We start from the raw sequence: 16359 nt of genomic DNA, 5'->3' as shown, positions 1-16359 counted from the left end.
CTTCCTCTCCATTGTTAAAGAAGAACACCCTTGGGTCTTAAACAAAAGGTAGTCCCCATTCAATTGAAGGACTAATTCTCCTCTGTTAACATCTATCACAGCTCCTGCTGTGGCTAGGAAAGGTCTTCCAAGGATGATGCATTCTTCCTCCTCGTTCCTAGTGTCTAAGATTATGAAATCAGTAGGGATGTAAAGGCCTTCAACCTTTACTAACACGTCCTCTACCAATCCATAAGTTTGTCTTACTGACTTGTCTGCCATTTGCAATGAGAATATGGCAGGCTGTATCTCAATGATACCCAACTTCTCCATTACAGAGAGTGGCATAAGATTTAGGCCTGACCCTAGGTCACACAGAGCCTTCTCAAAGGTCATGCTGCCTATGGTACAGGGCATTAAGAATTTGCCAGGATCTTGTCTCTTTTGAGGTAAAGTTTACTGAATTCATGTATCTAGTTCATTAATGAGCAAGGGAGGTTCACCTTCCCAAATCTCATTACCAAACAATTTGGCATTTAGCTTCATGATGGCTCCTAGATATTGAGCAACTTGCTCTCCAGTTACATCTTCATCCTCTTCTGAGGAAGAATAGTCTTTAGAGCTCACGAATGGTAGAAGAAGATTTAATGGAATCTCTATGGTCTCTATATGAGCCTCAAATTCCTTTAGGTCCTTAATAGGGAACTCCTTCATGCTTGAGAGATGTCCCATGAGGTCTTCCTCATTGGGATTCACGTTCTCTCCTTCCTCTCTAGGTTCGGCCATGTTGATTATGTCTATGGTCTTGCACTCTCTTTTTGGATTCTCGTCAGTATTGCTTGGGAAAGTACTAGGAGGAGTTTCAGTGACTTTCTTACTCAGCTGTCCCACTTGTGCCTCTAAATTTCTGATGGAGGACCTTGTTTCACTCATGAAACTTAAAGTGGTCTTAGACAGATCAGAGACTAAGTTTGCTAAGTTAGAGGTGCTCTGCTCAGAATTCTCTGTCTGTTGCTGAGAAGATGATGGATAAGGCTTGCTATTACTGAGCCTATTTCTTCCACCATTATTAAAGCCTTGTTGAGGCTTTTGTTGATCCTTCCATAAGAAATTTGGATGATTTCTCCATGATGAATTATAGGTGTTTCCATAAGGTTCACCCATATAATTTACCTCTGCCATTGCAGGGTTCTCAAGATCATAAGCTTCTTCTTCAGAAGATGCCTCTTTAGTACTGTTGGATGCATTTTGCCATCCATTCATACTTTGAGAAATCATGTTGACTTGCTGAGTCAACATTTTGTTCTAAGCCAATATGGCATTTAGAGCATCAATTTCAAGAACTCCCTTCCTCTGAGGTGTCCATTATTCACAGAATTCCTCTCAGAAGTGTACATGAATTGGTTATTTGCAACCATGTCAATAAGTTCTTGAGCTTCTGCAGGCATTTTCTTTAGGTGATTGGATCCACCTGTAGAATGATCCAGTGACATTTTAGAGAATTCAGATAGACCATAATAGAATATATCCAAAATGGTCCATTCAGAAAGCATGTCAGAAGGAAACCTTTTGGTCATATGCTTGTATCTTTCCCAAGTTTCATAGAGGGATTCACCATCTTTTTGTTTGAAAGTGTAAACATCCACTCTAAGCTTGCTCAGCTTTTGAGGGGGAAAGAACTTAGCTAAGAAGGCCGCAACCAGCTTATCCCAGGAGTCCAGGCTATCTTTAGGTTGTGAATCTAACCATATTCTAGCTCTGTCTCTTACAGCAATGGGGAAAAGCATGAGCCTGTAGACTTCAGGATCTACTCTATTAGTCTTAACAGTCTCACAGATCTGCAAGAACTCAGTTAAAAACTAGTAGGGATCTTCTGATGAAAGTCCATGGAATTTGCAGTTCTGTTGCATTAGAGCAACTAGTTGAGGTTTCAACTTAAAGTTGTTTGCTCCAATGGCAGGGATTGAGATGCTTCTTCCATCAAACTTGGAAGTAGGTGTAGTGTAATCACCAAGCATCCTCCTTGCATTATTATTTTCGGCTGCCATCTCCTCTTCTTCTTCGAAAATTTCTGTAAGGTTGTCTTTGGATTGTTGTAATTTAGCTTCTCTTAGTTTCCTCTTCAGAGTCCTTTCAGGTTCAGGATCTGCTTCAATAAGAATATTCTTATCCTTGCTCCTGCTCATATAAAAAAGAAGGGAACAGAAAATAATAATAGGGATCCTTTTTACCACAGTAGAAAGATTCCTTTATGTTAGTAGAAGAAAAAGGAAATAGAAGAAGGAAAAGGTGAGAATCCAAACACAAGGGTGAAGATAGGTTCAGATTCTTTGAGATGAAGAGAAGTGTTAGTAAATAAATAAATAAATAGAAGGAGATGAGAGGGAGAGAATTTGAAAATTAATTTTGAAAAAGGGTTAATAATTTTTGATAATTAAAAGAAGAATTAAAATTAAAAATTTAAATTTAAAATAATTAGTTAATTAAAAAAATTTTGAAAAAAGGGGGAGATATTTTCGAAAATTAGAGAGAGAGAGAGGTTGTTAGGTGGTTTTGAAAAAGATAAGAAACAAACAAAAAGTTAATTAGTTAGTTGAAAAAGATTTAAAAATCAATTTTTGAAAAGATAAGAAGTTAGAAAAGATATTTTGAAATCAAATTTTTTTGGAAAAGATAGAAAGATATGATGGAAAAGATATTTTGAAAAAGATTTGATTTTTAAAATCAAAATTGATTACTTGACTAGCAAGAAACTAAAAGATATGATTCTAGAATTTAAAGATTGAACCTTTCTTAACAAGAAAGTAACAAACTTCAAATTTTTGAATCAATCACATTAATTGTTAGTAAAGTTTTCAAAATTTTGAAATAAAGATAAAAAAGATTTTGAAAATAAAGTTTAAGAATTTTCAAAAATAATAAAAAAATGAAAAAGATTTGATTTTTGAAAAAGATTTTGAAAAGATAAGATTTTTAAATTTGAAAATTTGACTTGACTCGTAAGAAATAGCTAAGTTTTTAAAATTTTTGACTAAGTCAACTCAAGTTTTCGAAATTTTGAGAAAAATAAGAAAAATATATTTTCTTATTTTTAAATTTTTAATGATGAGAGAGAAAAACATAAAAATGACCCAAAACATGAAAATTTTTTTATCAAAACCTATGATGCATGCAAAAACACTATGAATGTCAAGATGAACACCAAGAACACTTTGAAGATCATGATGAACATCAAGAACACATTTTTGAAAAATTTTTGATGCAAAGAAAACATGCAAGACACCAAACTTAGAAATTTTTAATGCCTAGACACTATGAATGCAAAAATGCACATGAAAAACATCATACAACACAAAACAAGAAAATTTAAAGATCAAACAAGAAGACTTACCAAGAACAACTTGAAGATCATGAAGAACACTATGAATGCATGAATTTTCGAAAAATGCAAGAACAAGATGAATATGCAATTGACACCAAACTTAAAACATGACACAAGACTCAAACAAGAATCACAAAATATTTTTGGTTTTTTTTTCGATTTTATAATTTTTGTATATATTTTTTGAAAAACATATAGGAAAAAGAAAATAAGAAATTCAAAATTTTTAATAAGAATTCCAGGAATCTTTCAATGTTAGCCTAAAGCTCCAATCTAAGGGTTGGACATGGCTTAATGGCCAGCCACCTTTAGGATATAAATTAGGCATGCAACAGCTGATACTTCATCCAACTCCATATACATGCCTTTTATGTTGACAGGTGGAAGCCTCAATCCAAAAGAATTTAGATATGGCTTTACAGCCAGCCAGGCTTCAACTTGTTACAAGAAACTCTAGAATCCATTCTAAAAAATTCTGAATTCATAGAATAATTTATTTATTTATTTATTTATTTTGAAAATCGGGATAAATTTTTGAAAAAAATTTTGAAAAGAAAATTACCTAATCTGAGCAACAAGATGAACCGTCGGTTGTCCAAACTCGAACAATCTCCGGCAACGGCGCCAAAAACTTGATAGGCAAAATTGTGATTTCTGATAATGGCATTCATGTTCGTTCTCTCCCTGGTAATGGCTCCAAACACTTGGTGCATGATACCATGGTCCAAACATAACTTCACAACTTCGCACAACTAACCAACAAGTGCACTGGGTCGTCCAAGTAATGAACCTTACGTGAGTAAGGGTCGATCCCACGGAGATTGTTGGTATGAAGCAAGCTATGGTCATCTTGTAAATCTCAGTTAGGCGGATAATAAATTATTATGGAGTTCTCGAATAATAACAATAAATCAACAGAAAATACAGATAGAAATACTTATGTAAATCATTGGTGGGAATTTCAGATAGGCGTTTGAAGAAGCTGTGCTCCTTTTGAATCTCTGCTTTCCTACTGCCTTCATCCAATCCTTTTTATCTTTCCATGGCAAGTTGTATGTAGGGCATCACCGTTGTCAATGGCTACATCCCATCCTCTCAGTGAAAATGGTCCAAATGCTCTGTAACAGCACGGTTAATCATCTGTCAGTTCTCGATCATGTCTGAATAGAATCCATTGATTCTTTTGCGTTTGTCATCACGCCCAACAATCGTGAGTTTGAAGCTCGTCACAGTCATTCAATCCCTGAATCCTACTCAGAATACCACAAACAAGGTTCAGACTTTCCGAATTCTCATGAATGCCGCCATCAATTCTAGCTTATACCACGAAGATTCTGATTAAGGAATCCAAGAGATATGCGTTCGGTCTATGGTAGAACGGAGGTGGTTGTCAGTCACGCGTTCATAGGTGAGAATGATGATGAGTGTCACGGATCATCACATTCTTCATGGTGAAGTGCAACGAATATCTTAGAATAGGAATAAACTGAATTGAATAGAAAATAGTAGTAATTGCATTAAAACTCGAGGTACAACAGAGCTCCACACCCTTAATATATGGTGTGGAGAAACTCCACCGTTGAAAATACATAAGTGATGATGGTCCATGCATGGCCGAATGGCCAGCCCACAAAACGTGAGCACAGGATCAAAAATTCAATCCTGGATCTGGTCAAAAGACCGAATGTTCAAAGACGCCTAGTACAATAGTGAAATGTCCTATTTATACTAGACTAGCTACTAGGGTTTACAGAAGTAAGTAATTGATGCAGAAATCCACTTCCGTGACCCACTTGGTGTGTGCTTGGGCTGAGCTTGAGCTTTACAGGTGCAGAGGCTTCTTTTGGAGCTGAACGCCAAGTTGTAACGTGTTTTTGGCATTCAACTCTGGTTCGTAACGTGTTTCTGGCATTTGACTTCAGAATGCAGCATGGAACTGGAGTTAAGCGCCAGTTTACGTTGTCTAATCTTGAATAAAGTATGGACTATTATATATTGCTGGAAAGCTCTGGAGTTCTGTAGCTCCAGAAAATCCATTATGAGTGCAGGGAGGTCAGAATCCAACAGCATCAGCAGTCCTTTATCAGCCTTCTATCAGAGTTTTGCTTAGGTCCCTCAATTTCAGCCAGAAATTACCTGAAATCACATAAAAACTCACAAATTCATAGTAAAGTCCAGAAATGTGGATTTAGCATAAAAACTAATGAAAACATCCCTAAAAGTAGCTAGATCCTACTAAAAACTACCTAAAAATAGTACCAAAAAGCGTATAAATTATCCGCTCATCAGCTACACAATTGAATTGAGAAGAAGAAGAATTTCATTGATTCGTTAGAATTACAATAGAGCTCCTACCCCTAATGAATTTGGGGTTTAGTTCATCATAGCTCAAGTAAAACCAGAAATTAGAAAGTACAGAGAAGTGCTAAAGAAAATAGCAGAAGGAAAATTACAATTTCAGATCTGTAACTAACTCTCTATGCTCCAATTCCCTACTGACTAGCCTGCCTAAAATAAAAACTCCAAAACTCCTCTATGAAATCAAATTCTCCTCTATTTATACACCTTCCAATTCAGTCTTCAAGTACTTGGATTGGGCTTTTTGGCCTTGGTTGAAACAAGTCAAAATAGGGACTTCAGTTGGTATGGTGGACTTAGTTTCAGGAGAACGTAGAATTCTCAAAGAGAGCGTAACGCTCATTCACCGACGCGTACGTGTCTCCTGCGCATGCGCGTCTGTGCTCGATGGGTACTCATAACGTGTACGCTTGATGTACGCTCATGCGTCCCTAACAGAGCTCTCCAAACGAGCGTAGCGTTCGTGCAAAGAGCGCTACCCACGCATACGCGTCACCTACGCATACGTACGGATTGCAAAATGCCTCTTTTGCGCTGATGCTCCATGTACGCGTTTGCACAAACCATCACCATTATTACACCCACGCGTACGCGTCATGCACGTGTATGCGTCATGCACGCGTACGCATCGGTGACAGTTCCTCAATCCCATTTTTTTTAAAGTGTCGTAAGGGCTCGTTCAAGAGAACGTACGTACGCGTCATGCACGCGTACGTGTCATGCACACATACGCATCGGTGACAATTCCTCAATCCCATTTTTTTGAAAGTGTCACAGGGGCTCGTTCAAGAGAACGTAGTGCTCTTTGCTGAAGAGCGCTGATCCCCCACCCACGCGTACGCGTCTACCACCCGTATGCGTGGATTGCAAAAATGTCATTCTGCGCGTAAGCACCCTGTACACGTGCGCATCACTGGAAAGCGTAGCGTTCTTTGAAAGTGAACGTAGCGCCAATGTTGATGCTGCAGGGGAACGTAATGTTTTCCAAATGAGCGCTATGTTCTTCTGTCCTGCTTCTTTCTATGGTTTTTTCTTTTAATCTTTCCACCTGCCATCAATCAAACATGCAATCAAAGTCTCACCAAAATCATAAGGTTTTGCATCATTTCATAATAATCAAATAAATCTTGCATAAATCTGATGATAATGCATAAAATCAAGAATGTTTGATAGAATCGAGACAAACATGAAATTCCAATCTAATCACTTACTTATTGTGTAGGAAAGTGCATAAAACCTTATTAAAAACAATTAGAAATGCTAGTGAAACTAGCCTAAGATGACTTGTCATCATGTACACATTGTTGGAAACTTTCCTGGTCATACGTACGTGTCGCTGGCGAATCTCCTTCTCACGCGTACGCGTGGGGTGACGTGTGCGTATGGCCTTGAGTTTAGCAAATCCTCATTTCTTCATGAATTCTCCATTTTTGCATGATTTTTCTTCATTCCTTCAACCCAATCTTAAGAACAATTTAGGAGAAATTCACAAAATCAAGCTATTTTATTGAATAAATGTGAGAAAAGATGATAAAATCCCTTAAATTCAACCGATGATAAACCACAAAATTGGGGTCTATCAAGGACCATGCCAAGACTTACTTCTCCCAGATGCGCCCCTCACACATGAGACTGACTTAGGCCTTGCACAGCACCTTTCGATTCTCGTTTTTCAGTCTGAGCCTATCGAGTCTGATGACCTTCTGGAATTTGTGAGATCAGCCTTGGAGGCCGATCCTTTAGATGGTCATCTTGTCTGGAATGACGAGTCAAAGAAGGATTCAGAGTCCAAGGAGGATTTGTATTCTGAGGGATCTTGGGCCTCTTATCTGGAGGAGGTTTAGAGGGCACAGCAGAGTTAGGCACGGCGGATCTTCTACTCCTATTTAATGATCGTAGTATTACTTTTCTCTCACTTTTGTAGTACTTTTAGAGGGGTAGAACCTCTTAGTAGTTTGGTTTTCGTTTAGGAAACCCGTGTGAGGGTTGGGACTGGCTTCCTCTTTTGTGTCTGTACATATGTATATAATCTGCTGTAGTACTTGGTCTTTTGGTAGATGACATGTATTTCTGAGCTTAACTCATGTGTATGTTTGTTTATATGTATATATGTTATTTTCTGTTACTGAGTACTTATCTATGATATGACTTTAAGTTTTAATCTCGCGAGCAACTAACGATTTTTTTTCATGATAAATAAGTTAATTATGCTAAACCGGTAAAGGCTTATAATAACATTTGCTTATGAAATCCGAGTCTAGAGTGATGATTAGATTTTTGATGGTTTAGAATTTCACAAATGAATTCTCGTTGCAAGTATAGTTTCTAAACCAAACAATAATCTTTTCATACAAAAATTTGTTTGTCACTAAAACAAACCCCTAAATTTATAAACCGAATTATTGAAACCTCGGGTCGTTCTCCCTAGGAATTACAATAAAGTGTCTTGTTATTGGTTGTGAGTTATTTTGGGGTTTTTGAGATTTTAGACAAGAAATATAAATGGTAAAGAAAATAAACTAACAACTAATAAAGCTCTTGGCAAGATATGAGAACTAGAAGTCCTATCCTAGTTATCCTTCTCAATTGTGATGAGAATTGTGTATTGCTCCCACTTAGTTAACCTCTAACCATGGAGGAAAGTCAAGTGGATGAATCAATTTGATTCCTCAAGTCCTAATCAACTCCTAAAGGAAAGACTAGCTTTAGAGGCATTCAAATCAATTAGCAACTTCTAATTATCAATCAACAAAGGAATTAGATAACTCAAGAGTCACTAATTACTCTACCTAGGCCAAGAGGAACAAAACCCACACCAAAATCCAACCAAGCATTTCATCAAACACTTGGAAGGCACAAAAGAAAAGAAAAGCAAATTGACAACAAGAATAGAATCTAACAACATTTATTGCAATGAATTAACAACAACAATTAAAAGAAACACATTTATTATGAATTACCTTTTATTGAATGGGAAGAAAGTAGAAGGAACAATACTAGATCTACAACAAAATGTAAGAACAACCTAAAGGAAATTACAACAAAAGAGTAGAAGAAGATGAATGTAGCAACAAAAAGTTGAGAGATAGAAGTGGAAGAAAGCAAAGATTAAAACCTAGATCTAAGAACTAAACCTAATCTTAATCCTAATCCTAGAGAGAAGTGAGAGCTTCTCTCTCTAGAAACTAACTCTAACTACTAAAACTAAGCTAAACTAAACTAATGATAACTAACATCTAAAGTATGAAAAGTATCCCCATTCCCCCTTCAATCCTTGGCTTAAATAGCATCAGAAATGAGTTGGATTGGGCCCACAAGGCTTTAGAATTCGCTGGCCACGTATTGCTTTAAGTGGACCATATGGCAACAACGACGCGTGCGCGTACAGTGCGCATACGTGTCACCATACGTGTAGCAACTATGGCAAATCTTATATCGTTTTGAAGCCCCAAATGTTAGCTTTTCAACCCAACTAGAACCGCATCATTTGGACCTCTGTAGCTCAAGTTATGGTCGATTAAGTGCGAAGAGGTCAGCTTGACAGCTTTTGCGTTTCCTTTATTTCTTCATGAGTTCTCCATTTCTACATGCTTTTCCTTCATTCCCTTGGTCCAATCCTTGCCTCCTAAATCTGAAATCACTTAGCAAACATATCAAGGCATCTAATAGAATCAAGGAGAATTAAATTTAGCTATTTTAAGACCTAAAAAGCATGTTTTCACTCTTAAGCACAATTAAGGGAGAAGTTATAAAACCATGCTATTCCATTGAATAAATGTGGGTAAAAGGTGATAAAATCCCCTAAAATCAATACAAGATAAACCCTACAAATGGGGTTTATCAACCTCCCCACACTTAAACCAAGCATGTCCTCATGCTTAAACCAAGAATGAAGTAAGGGATGGCATTTATTCAATGGAAACTAACTAAATGCAATCTACCTATATGCAACTATCTAAATGAATGCAATTGCTTGGTCAAAATAAATCAATTCCCAAGAAGCATATATGCACAAGGCTAAGGACTAACAAGTCTAATCCACAATTGAATTGAGTTATTAAATATTTTTACAAACTTGCATGAAAGGGGATGATCATAGGTGGAGACATGCAATTGAGCATCAAACCCTTACCGGATGTGTTTGCACTCTATTTGCTCAAGTGTTTAGGGTTGATTCTCTCAATTCTCTCCTAATCATGCTTTCTAATATTTGTTTTTCTTCTAACAATCGACATATATTTCATGCATGCATACATATATCATGATGTCTTTTCTTTAGGTTGTAATGGGGTTAGGGTCAATGTAGGATGCATATTTGGTCAAGTGAGCTTGAAGTTTGAATCTTTGATAAGCTTAGACTTTCCACTTAACCTATATAATAACCTATACAATTAAGTTCTACTCTAACTACCCATTTTTCTCCTTTTCACATACTCATGCTTTTCCTTTTTCATTTCATAACACTTATGCATTGATCTTATTGAGCTTCGCTTTGGGGCATTTTGTCCCCTTTTTATTATTTTTCTTCTTTTTCTTTCTTTTTCTATATTTTTTTCCATATTGTTTTTTTCTTTTTATTTTGTTTTTCTCATTTTTTCTTTCTTTCAAATTATATACAAGAACATCAATGCATAAGGTCTATACATTTTATCAATACATGAGCATGTACCCAATTCCCAATAATTTCAATAAAAATACAAAACTACCATTTTATTCCCCCAATGTCCCAAGATTCCCACACTTGAATGATACTCACACACACTAGCCTAAGCCAATCAAAGATCCAAATTAAGGACATTTATTGTTATTCGCTTTAAGGCTTGTAATGTGCTAAATTAAAGAACAGGTGGGTTAAGCGTAGGCTCAAAGTTGGCTAATGATGGAAGATAAAAGGTAAGGCTATTTGGGTAAGTGAGCTAAATAAAATTATGGCATCAATCATATAAATGCATGAATACACAAAATAATGGACATAAAGAATCAAACAAATCAAAGATTACATTCATAGAAAGAGATGTGTGTGTGTGTGTGATTCAAGCAAGTTTAATGAAAAGTTTTCACTCAAATCAATTGAAGCGCCCTATAGATAGAAATCTTGAAAAATTTCATTATTTTGACTAAGCTTATTGTGTATGCAAAAATAAGAAAATGCAAGTAAAAATCCTAAAATCCTAGAATGAAATGCAAAAGTATTGGGATTAGAAATTTGTCACCCAAAATCACCGACCGGTCGGACGACCTCCCCACATTTAAAAGTTTGCACTGTCCTCGGTGCACTCAAAGATGAGCAAGGGGGTACAGCGACTCTCCGGATTGCTACGTGTCCTTAGTCTTGCTTCCGTTATTGCTTGTGGTGTATTCATCATGAAAGACAAAAATATAACACCATAAGTTGAGAAGATATAAAAGCAAGGAAGCATACATTGTTGGAATGAGGTAAATCACTAGAATGAGGTGAGTGTGACATTAATGACAAATAAGTGTGTGAATTCTAAATTGTGCGGTTTAGAACACACATTAGCATAAAAGTTATGTCACAAAAGAAGCATGCACTTTACTTATTCTAGTATGCTTGAGATGCTTTAAGTGAACTTGTAAGGTAAGACAAGCATTAGAGAAGCATGAAAGCATTCAAGTCAAACACATATGGATGCATATGATCATGAAATACAATGCATTAAGGTAAATGCTCAACATCATCCATCAAGAGGTTGCCCACTCAAAGAGAGAGTTCAAATCACATGGTGGCTAGTTACAACATGCAATTCAAAAGAGTCACAAGCTCGAAGGCAATTCTCATCACTTGGTATTTTTCAAAAGGTAAGCATGAAAAAATCAAAACCAAGTAGCAAAATATAACCTCAATCATAGATCCAACAAAGATTATCTAAAAATATTCATGCTAAAATAGCATTTAGGCAATAAGGGGCAGCAATGTATAGTAAACAAAGTCAATAATCCAACACTTATGATGAAAAGAGAAAAAATAAAATGAAAACTAAACTAAAACTAACTAATAAACTAACTAACTAACTAATTAACTAACTAATTAACTAACTAACTAACTAACTAATAACTAATTAAAATAAATGGTTATCGATGGTGTTTGGAAGTGTTGGATGAGGGGTAGGAGGAGGGAAGAAGAAAGGAGAAGGAAAGAAATAGAAAGAGGAGAAGAAAAGAAATGTGGTGAAGGATAGAAATCCGCGCGTACGCGAGCATGCCGCGCGCGCGCGGATGATTTATTTCGAGAGTGGTGCGTACGCGTCATGTGCGCGTACGCGCGAGTTGGGTTGTGCCAAAGGCACAACGTTAGCGCAGTGCAGGCACAGCTCTCTGGAAAATGTATGGAATGTGGAACTTCTCAATCCACGCGTACGCACGGCTGGCGCGTGCGCGTGGATGGTCGAAAACGCTTGATGCACGCGTCCGCGCGCAGTGCGCGTACGCGTGGATGGTGCTCTGTTTTTCAAAAATTTTTGCTATCACTACAAGAAAAATACCCATTCAGCCACACTTTTTTTAAGCTACATTTGAAAAGCGTAGCCTATTCATAGAATAGGCTACGCTTTTCTCATTGTTGCCTGTTTTTTAGAGAAAAGGAAACATAATTCTGGCATCATTTAAAAAGTGTAGCCTTAGATATTATAGAAATCACTTATAAAGCGTAGCCGTATGTTAATATCTATGGGTACACTTTTATATCAAAGAAAACGCTTTTTAAGAGTAGCCTATTTATTAAGTTTTGGGTGCGCTTCAAAAGTGTTGCCTAATGTATCTAAGTGAAATTTCCAACAACACTTAGTAAATTTTTTGAATTTTCCCCAAATGATACATGCGTACAAACACTTAGCCAAATCAGAAAACATAACCCTTAGCCACCGAAAACATAACACTCGATCATCACTACCCTTAGCTTTTCCCTTCTTCGCGCCACTCATCACCCCCAAATCAGAGAAAGGGATCGCCATCACCAGTCAACACTCACCATTCACCACTCACCACTCACCATCTCCACCAGTCACTCATATTTGTCACTCACCACTCACCACGCCATCACTAGTCTTCATCGTCGCTTCTGTTTGCTGCACTCTCACATTAGGTAAATTTTCCCCCTTTTCGTATCCATTCAGCCTCACTCACGTACTCTCATCCTCCCTCAACTCACACACATGAAAGAGAAGAAATCAGAAAAGGGGAGCACAGGAAGAAGAAGAGAAGAAGAGAGGAGAGGGGAAGGAAGGAAAGAAACGACGACGCCACATATGGCTCCACCGCTGTCGAGCGCCGGTGAAAGAGAGCTCGAGGGAGAGAGAAAACACGATGGAGGAGAGAAGAAAGGGTGCTTGGTCGCCGCTGAAACTCCACCGCCATTGCTAGGGCTTCTTCCACCGCTATCATCTCCTCAAGATTCAGATTCCCTTCTTCTCTTGCATCAATTTCTCGTTCCACGCTATCATCTCCTCTCTCCCCGCTTTTCAGATCCTCATTCAATTTCTCATCATCTCGTTCTTCTCGCCATCATATCGTGGTCAAAGCCACCGATGACTCTTCCAACCTATCCGGTGATGATCCTTTTCGATCTTTCCCGTGGTTCCAATCCGACTCTGGTAATCTTTCCTTCTTTTTCCTGAAATTTCATTCAAGTAGCTGGATTTTTCTTTCACTAATTGTTGTAATTGAAGTTCATTTCAATTGCGGAATTTGATTCTACAGTGCTAGTTGTGATTGTGCAAGTTGTGAAACATATTTTTGTATATATAATATTCAAATGTGTGTGCTTTTTTAGAATATTTGAGCTGAAATCTTGAAAATTAAAATTAGTTTTTGTTGAAATGAAATGGTGGAGCTTTTGCTTCTTCTTTTCGATGTTTATGTGCTCTAAGTTATGGTTATTTTGTTTCTTCAAGGCCTAGTGATTTTGCTGCTTTAGTTGAGTTAGGTATTCTTCAAGTATAATTTATAAACTTTCAGAGGATTTTTAGGTTATTGAAGGGTGCAGTGCTTTTTGGATTCATGGCATTTGGTACTTTTTAAGTTTTAATTGATCGATAACTGAGATTGCCTTCATCAGAGTAAGAAACAGAAGGCAGCAAAGAGAGGGAGAAAGAGAGCAGAACCAAGACGGAAAGAAGGAGAGACAGGACAAGTTCCTCCACTTCTTCTTCTACTTATATGAGTGCTTGCTTCATCTGGGTCATCATAGATGTATGATTTTATTATGCAATTTCATTAATTTTTTCTATAATAATTTATTTAGGTAAAAAAGATGACCCTGTCAGTGCTGTTTCGGTTCTGTTAACCATGCTTGTTGGTGTTGGGGTTTTAACTTTTTAGGATTTATCTTGGATTTATCTTGGCTTTAAAGAGAGAAGACCTAATACAAAATTTACGAAATCGCTTAGGAGTTATTTGATTTGGTTATGACTTATGAAAACACTTTGTTGTTGAATAGCTTAATATAAACTGGTTTTCTTTTGTGGTATAGGTAGTACTGAAGACTATTGGAAAAGATAGGATGCTGCTCAAGTAATGGCTCAGGTTGAGGACTTGTGTTTTCTTCACTTTGCATCGATCTGTAGAATTTTTCTTTTACAAAATTCCTCAGCTGATTAAGAATATATAGTTATTTTGTTTACTGACATGATGGTGTTTGTGTTGTTGTAGTTAGTATGGGAAGGACTTGGACTCGGAGGAGGGACAGATGTCCGAAACTGGGGCAGGTAGAATGATAAAACCGATTGTGCTCTTTTGTGTCTAATGAATTTCCTTATGAACTGCTTCTTTCCTTGTTTTGCAGCCTGGTTTATCAGGTTATTTCAATAGCAAATAATGCATGCTGGGCTATTGGAGAACTTGCAGTTAAGGTATGTTAATGTTATGTGCTACATTCTGATTAAATTTTGTAGAATTGTATTGTGGCTGGAATCTAATTGGCTTAGTCAGAGTTATGTGCATAATGTAGTTTTAAACTGTTAGTTTCAAAAGCCAATTAGGACAAATGGTTCTGTTCTTTGTGATTGCTATTTGATTGTTATCTTTTAATTTTCCACTTATATATTTTTGTCTTATGAAATTTTTTTGTCTAAAACAACACTTGTTGGCACAATTGACAATAAATGTATGAATTTAACTAAATTTAACTAAATGTACCCACCGTATATTCACCTGTTGGCACAATTGACAATAAATGTATAAATTTAACTAAATTTCATAAACAAAAAGTTTAACTTGTTTCTTAAAAATACTTATTTGTAAATGTTTTACTATTCTATTCTATTTGTGTTTTGAGGGAACTTTTTTAAGTTGGGATTGGGTTTTGGAGTGTGGACGGGAATTTCCAAAGGACGAAAAGAAAAGGTTGAAAAAGCAAAACCTTAGCTTATGAGCATGTGAGGGAGAGGACGACTTTCTCACTTGATAACTCAAAACCGATCATATAATCTTAATCATGAATCACACAACATGGCACTTGGCAAAGAGATGCTCATTCACCACATGTGACACCTTTTCTTGTTTATTGCTTCTGTCCCACGAATGGTTTCTGATTCATTCAAATATGTATTACATAAGGATAACCAAGAAAAAAAAAGGGAATTTCACTTACCATGAAAAAAAAAGATAGAATTAAAGCTCAATCTATTAATTCTGGAAGAAAGCTCACTTGATTTAATGCTTGTTGCTTCTTTCCCTCAGATTATGTTATGCTAGTGTATAAGAGAGAATATTAATTTCTCAAAGTATGACAAATTAGTTGGCAATGCTTGACTTTTTTGCAGATGAACATCACGAGATTTCTGAGCACAAGGAATGTGTAGCAGCTGTAATTTTTGTGTGTAGAAGTAGAACCCACTACACTAGCCACTAATATCGGATTGCCAAGAAGCTCTAAAGAACAATCGTAATTAGGAATGTGCCTTAATAATACTATTATGAAAATCTCACTTCCTGTTATTAATTAGTCACAGGTACAGTATAATACTTAATTACTTATTTCACATTTCCAATGGATATATATGTGTGTATATATATTAATGTAAAGTTGAGCGTACATATTAGGAGGTTAATAAAAAGAGTAGTAGGTTTGGTAAGCTTTCACTGCTATATCTTTATGCCTTTTAGGATGGCTGTGAATGCTATAAACAATACTTGTAAGAGATATTGGCATTTGGGATTTGATGAGTTATAGGTTATTCTTTTATTGATGGGGTGATTCTTTTGTTGTTGCCTGTCAAAGTTGCTGCCTTTAGGCTTTATAAGTTAAAAAAGAATTCACTTGGTTGCTGGAATTGATTGCAGATTTGAGTTATCTTCTGTGGTCACCACATTTTAAAGCAACAGCTCAAAGAAAAAGCGACAACTTTAAAAGATAAACTTGGAGACATGAAGGCCAAACAGTAGCAACAAGAGGAAGAGATTCATGGATTGTGGAATATGGTTTAGTTATTAGAAAATACTTATGTAAGATATAATATTTTAGTTTTTTGTAGAGTATTAGTAGTAAATTTTAAGTGGTCTCTTGCTTATTTTGATATGACTATGCTTAATTTGGTGTGAGATGTATGAATATTCAAAATTAATTTTATTTTAATACTTTTGGTTCTTTATAAATATATTTTGTTTACAGATAATTTTTGTTA

At 36.4% G+C, this 16359-nt stretch overlaps 1 protein-coding gene, 1 long non-coding RNA gene and 1 other non-coding gene across 4 annotated transcripts; all 3 read left to right on the top strand.

Annotated features, from left to right (window-relative positions):
* Window positions 1-1526: 1526 nt before the first annotated feature.
* On the top strand, window positions 1527-1634 carry LOC127748026 (small nucleolar RNA R71). Its single transcript, XR_008009969.1, has one exon. It is a non-coding gene; the product is annotated as a small nucleolar RNA R71 (small nucleolar RNA).
* An 11006-nt stretch (window positions 1635-12640) lies between these two features.
* Window positions 12641-13922, top strand: LOC107489566 (uncharacterized). Of its 2 annotated transcripts, none has more exons than XM_016110318.3 (2): window positions 12641-13329; window positions 13705-13916. In XM_016110318.3, the coding sequence occupies exons 1-2, from the start codon at window positions 12892-12894 to the stop codon at window positions 13765-13767; spliced, it is 501 nt and encodes a 166-aa protein (XP_015965804.2). In that variant the 5' UTR covers window positions 12641-12891; the 3' UTR covers window positions 13768-13916. The 2 variants fall into 2 exon arrangements, with proteins under 2 accessions (XP_015965804.2, XP_015965803.2); XM_016110317.3 differs by having other exon boundaries at window positions 12660-13329; window positions 13794-13922.
* Window positions 13923-14531: 609 nt separating this feature from the next.
* On the top strand, window positions 14532-16061 carry LOC107489567 (uncharacterized). Its single transcript, XR_001592233.3, has 3 exons — window positions 14532-14586; window positions 15499-15687; window positions 16019-16061. It is a non-coding gene; the product is annotated as an uncharacterized LOC107489567 (long non-coding RNA).
* Window positions 16062-16359: the final 298 nt, after the last annotated feature.

The sequence above is a fragment of the Arachis duranensis genome, chromosome 5 (genome assembly GCF_000817695.3).
Source record: "Arachis duranensis cultivar V14167 chromosome 5, aradu.V14167.gnm2.J7QH, whole genome shotgun sequence".
NCBI lineage: Eukaryota > Viridiplantae > Streptophyta > Magnoliopsida > Fabales > Fabaceae > Arachis > Arachis duranensis.
This window is presented reverse-complemented; position numbering and strand designations above follow the sequence as displayed.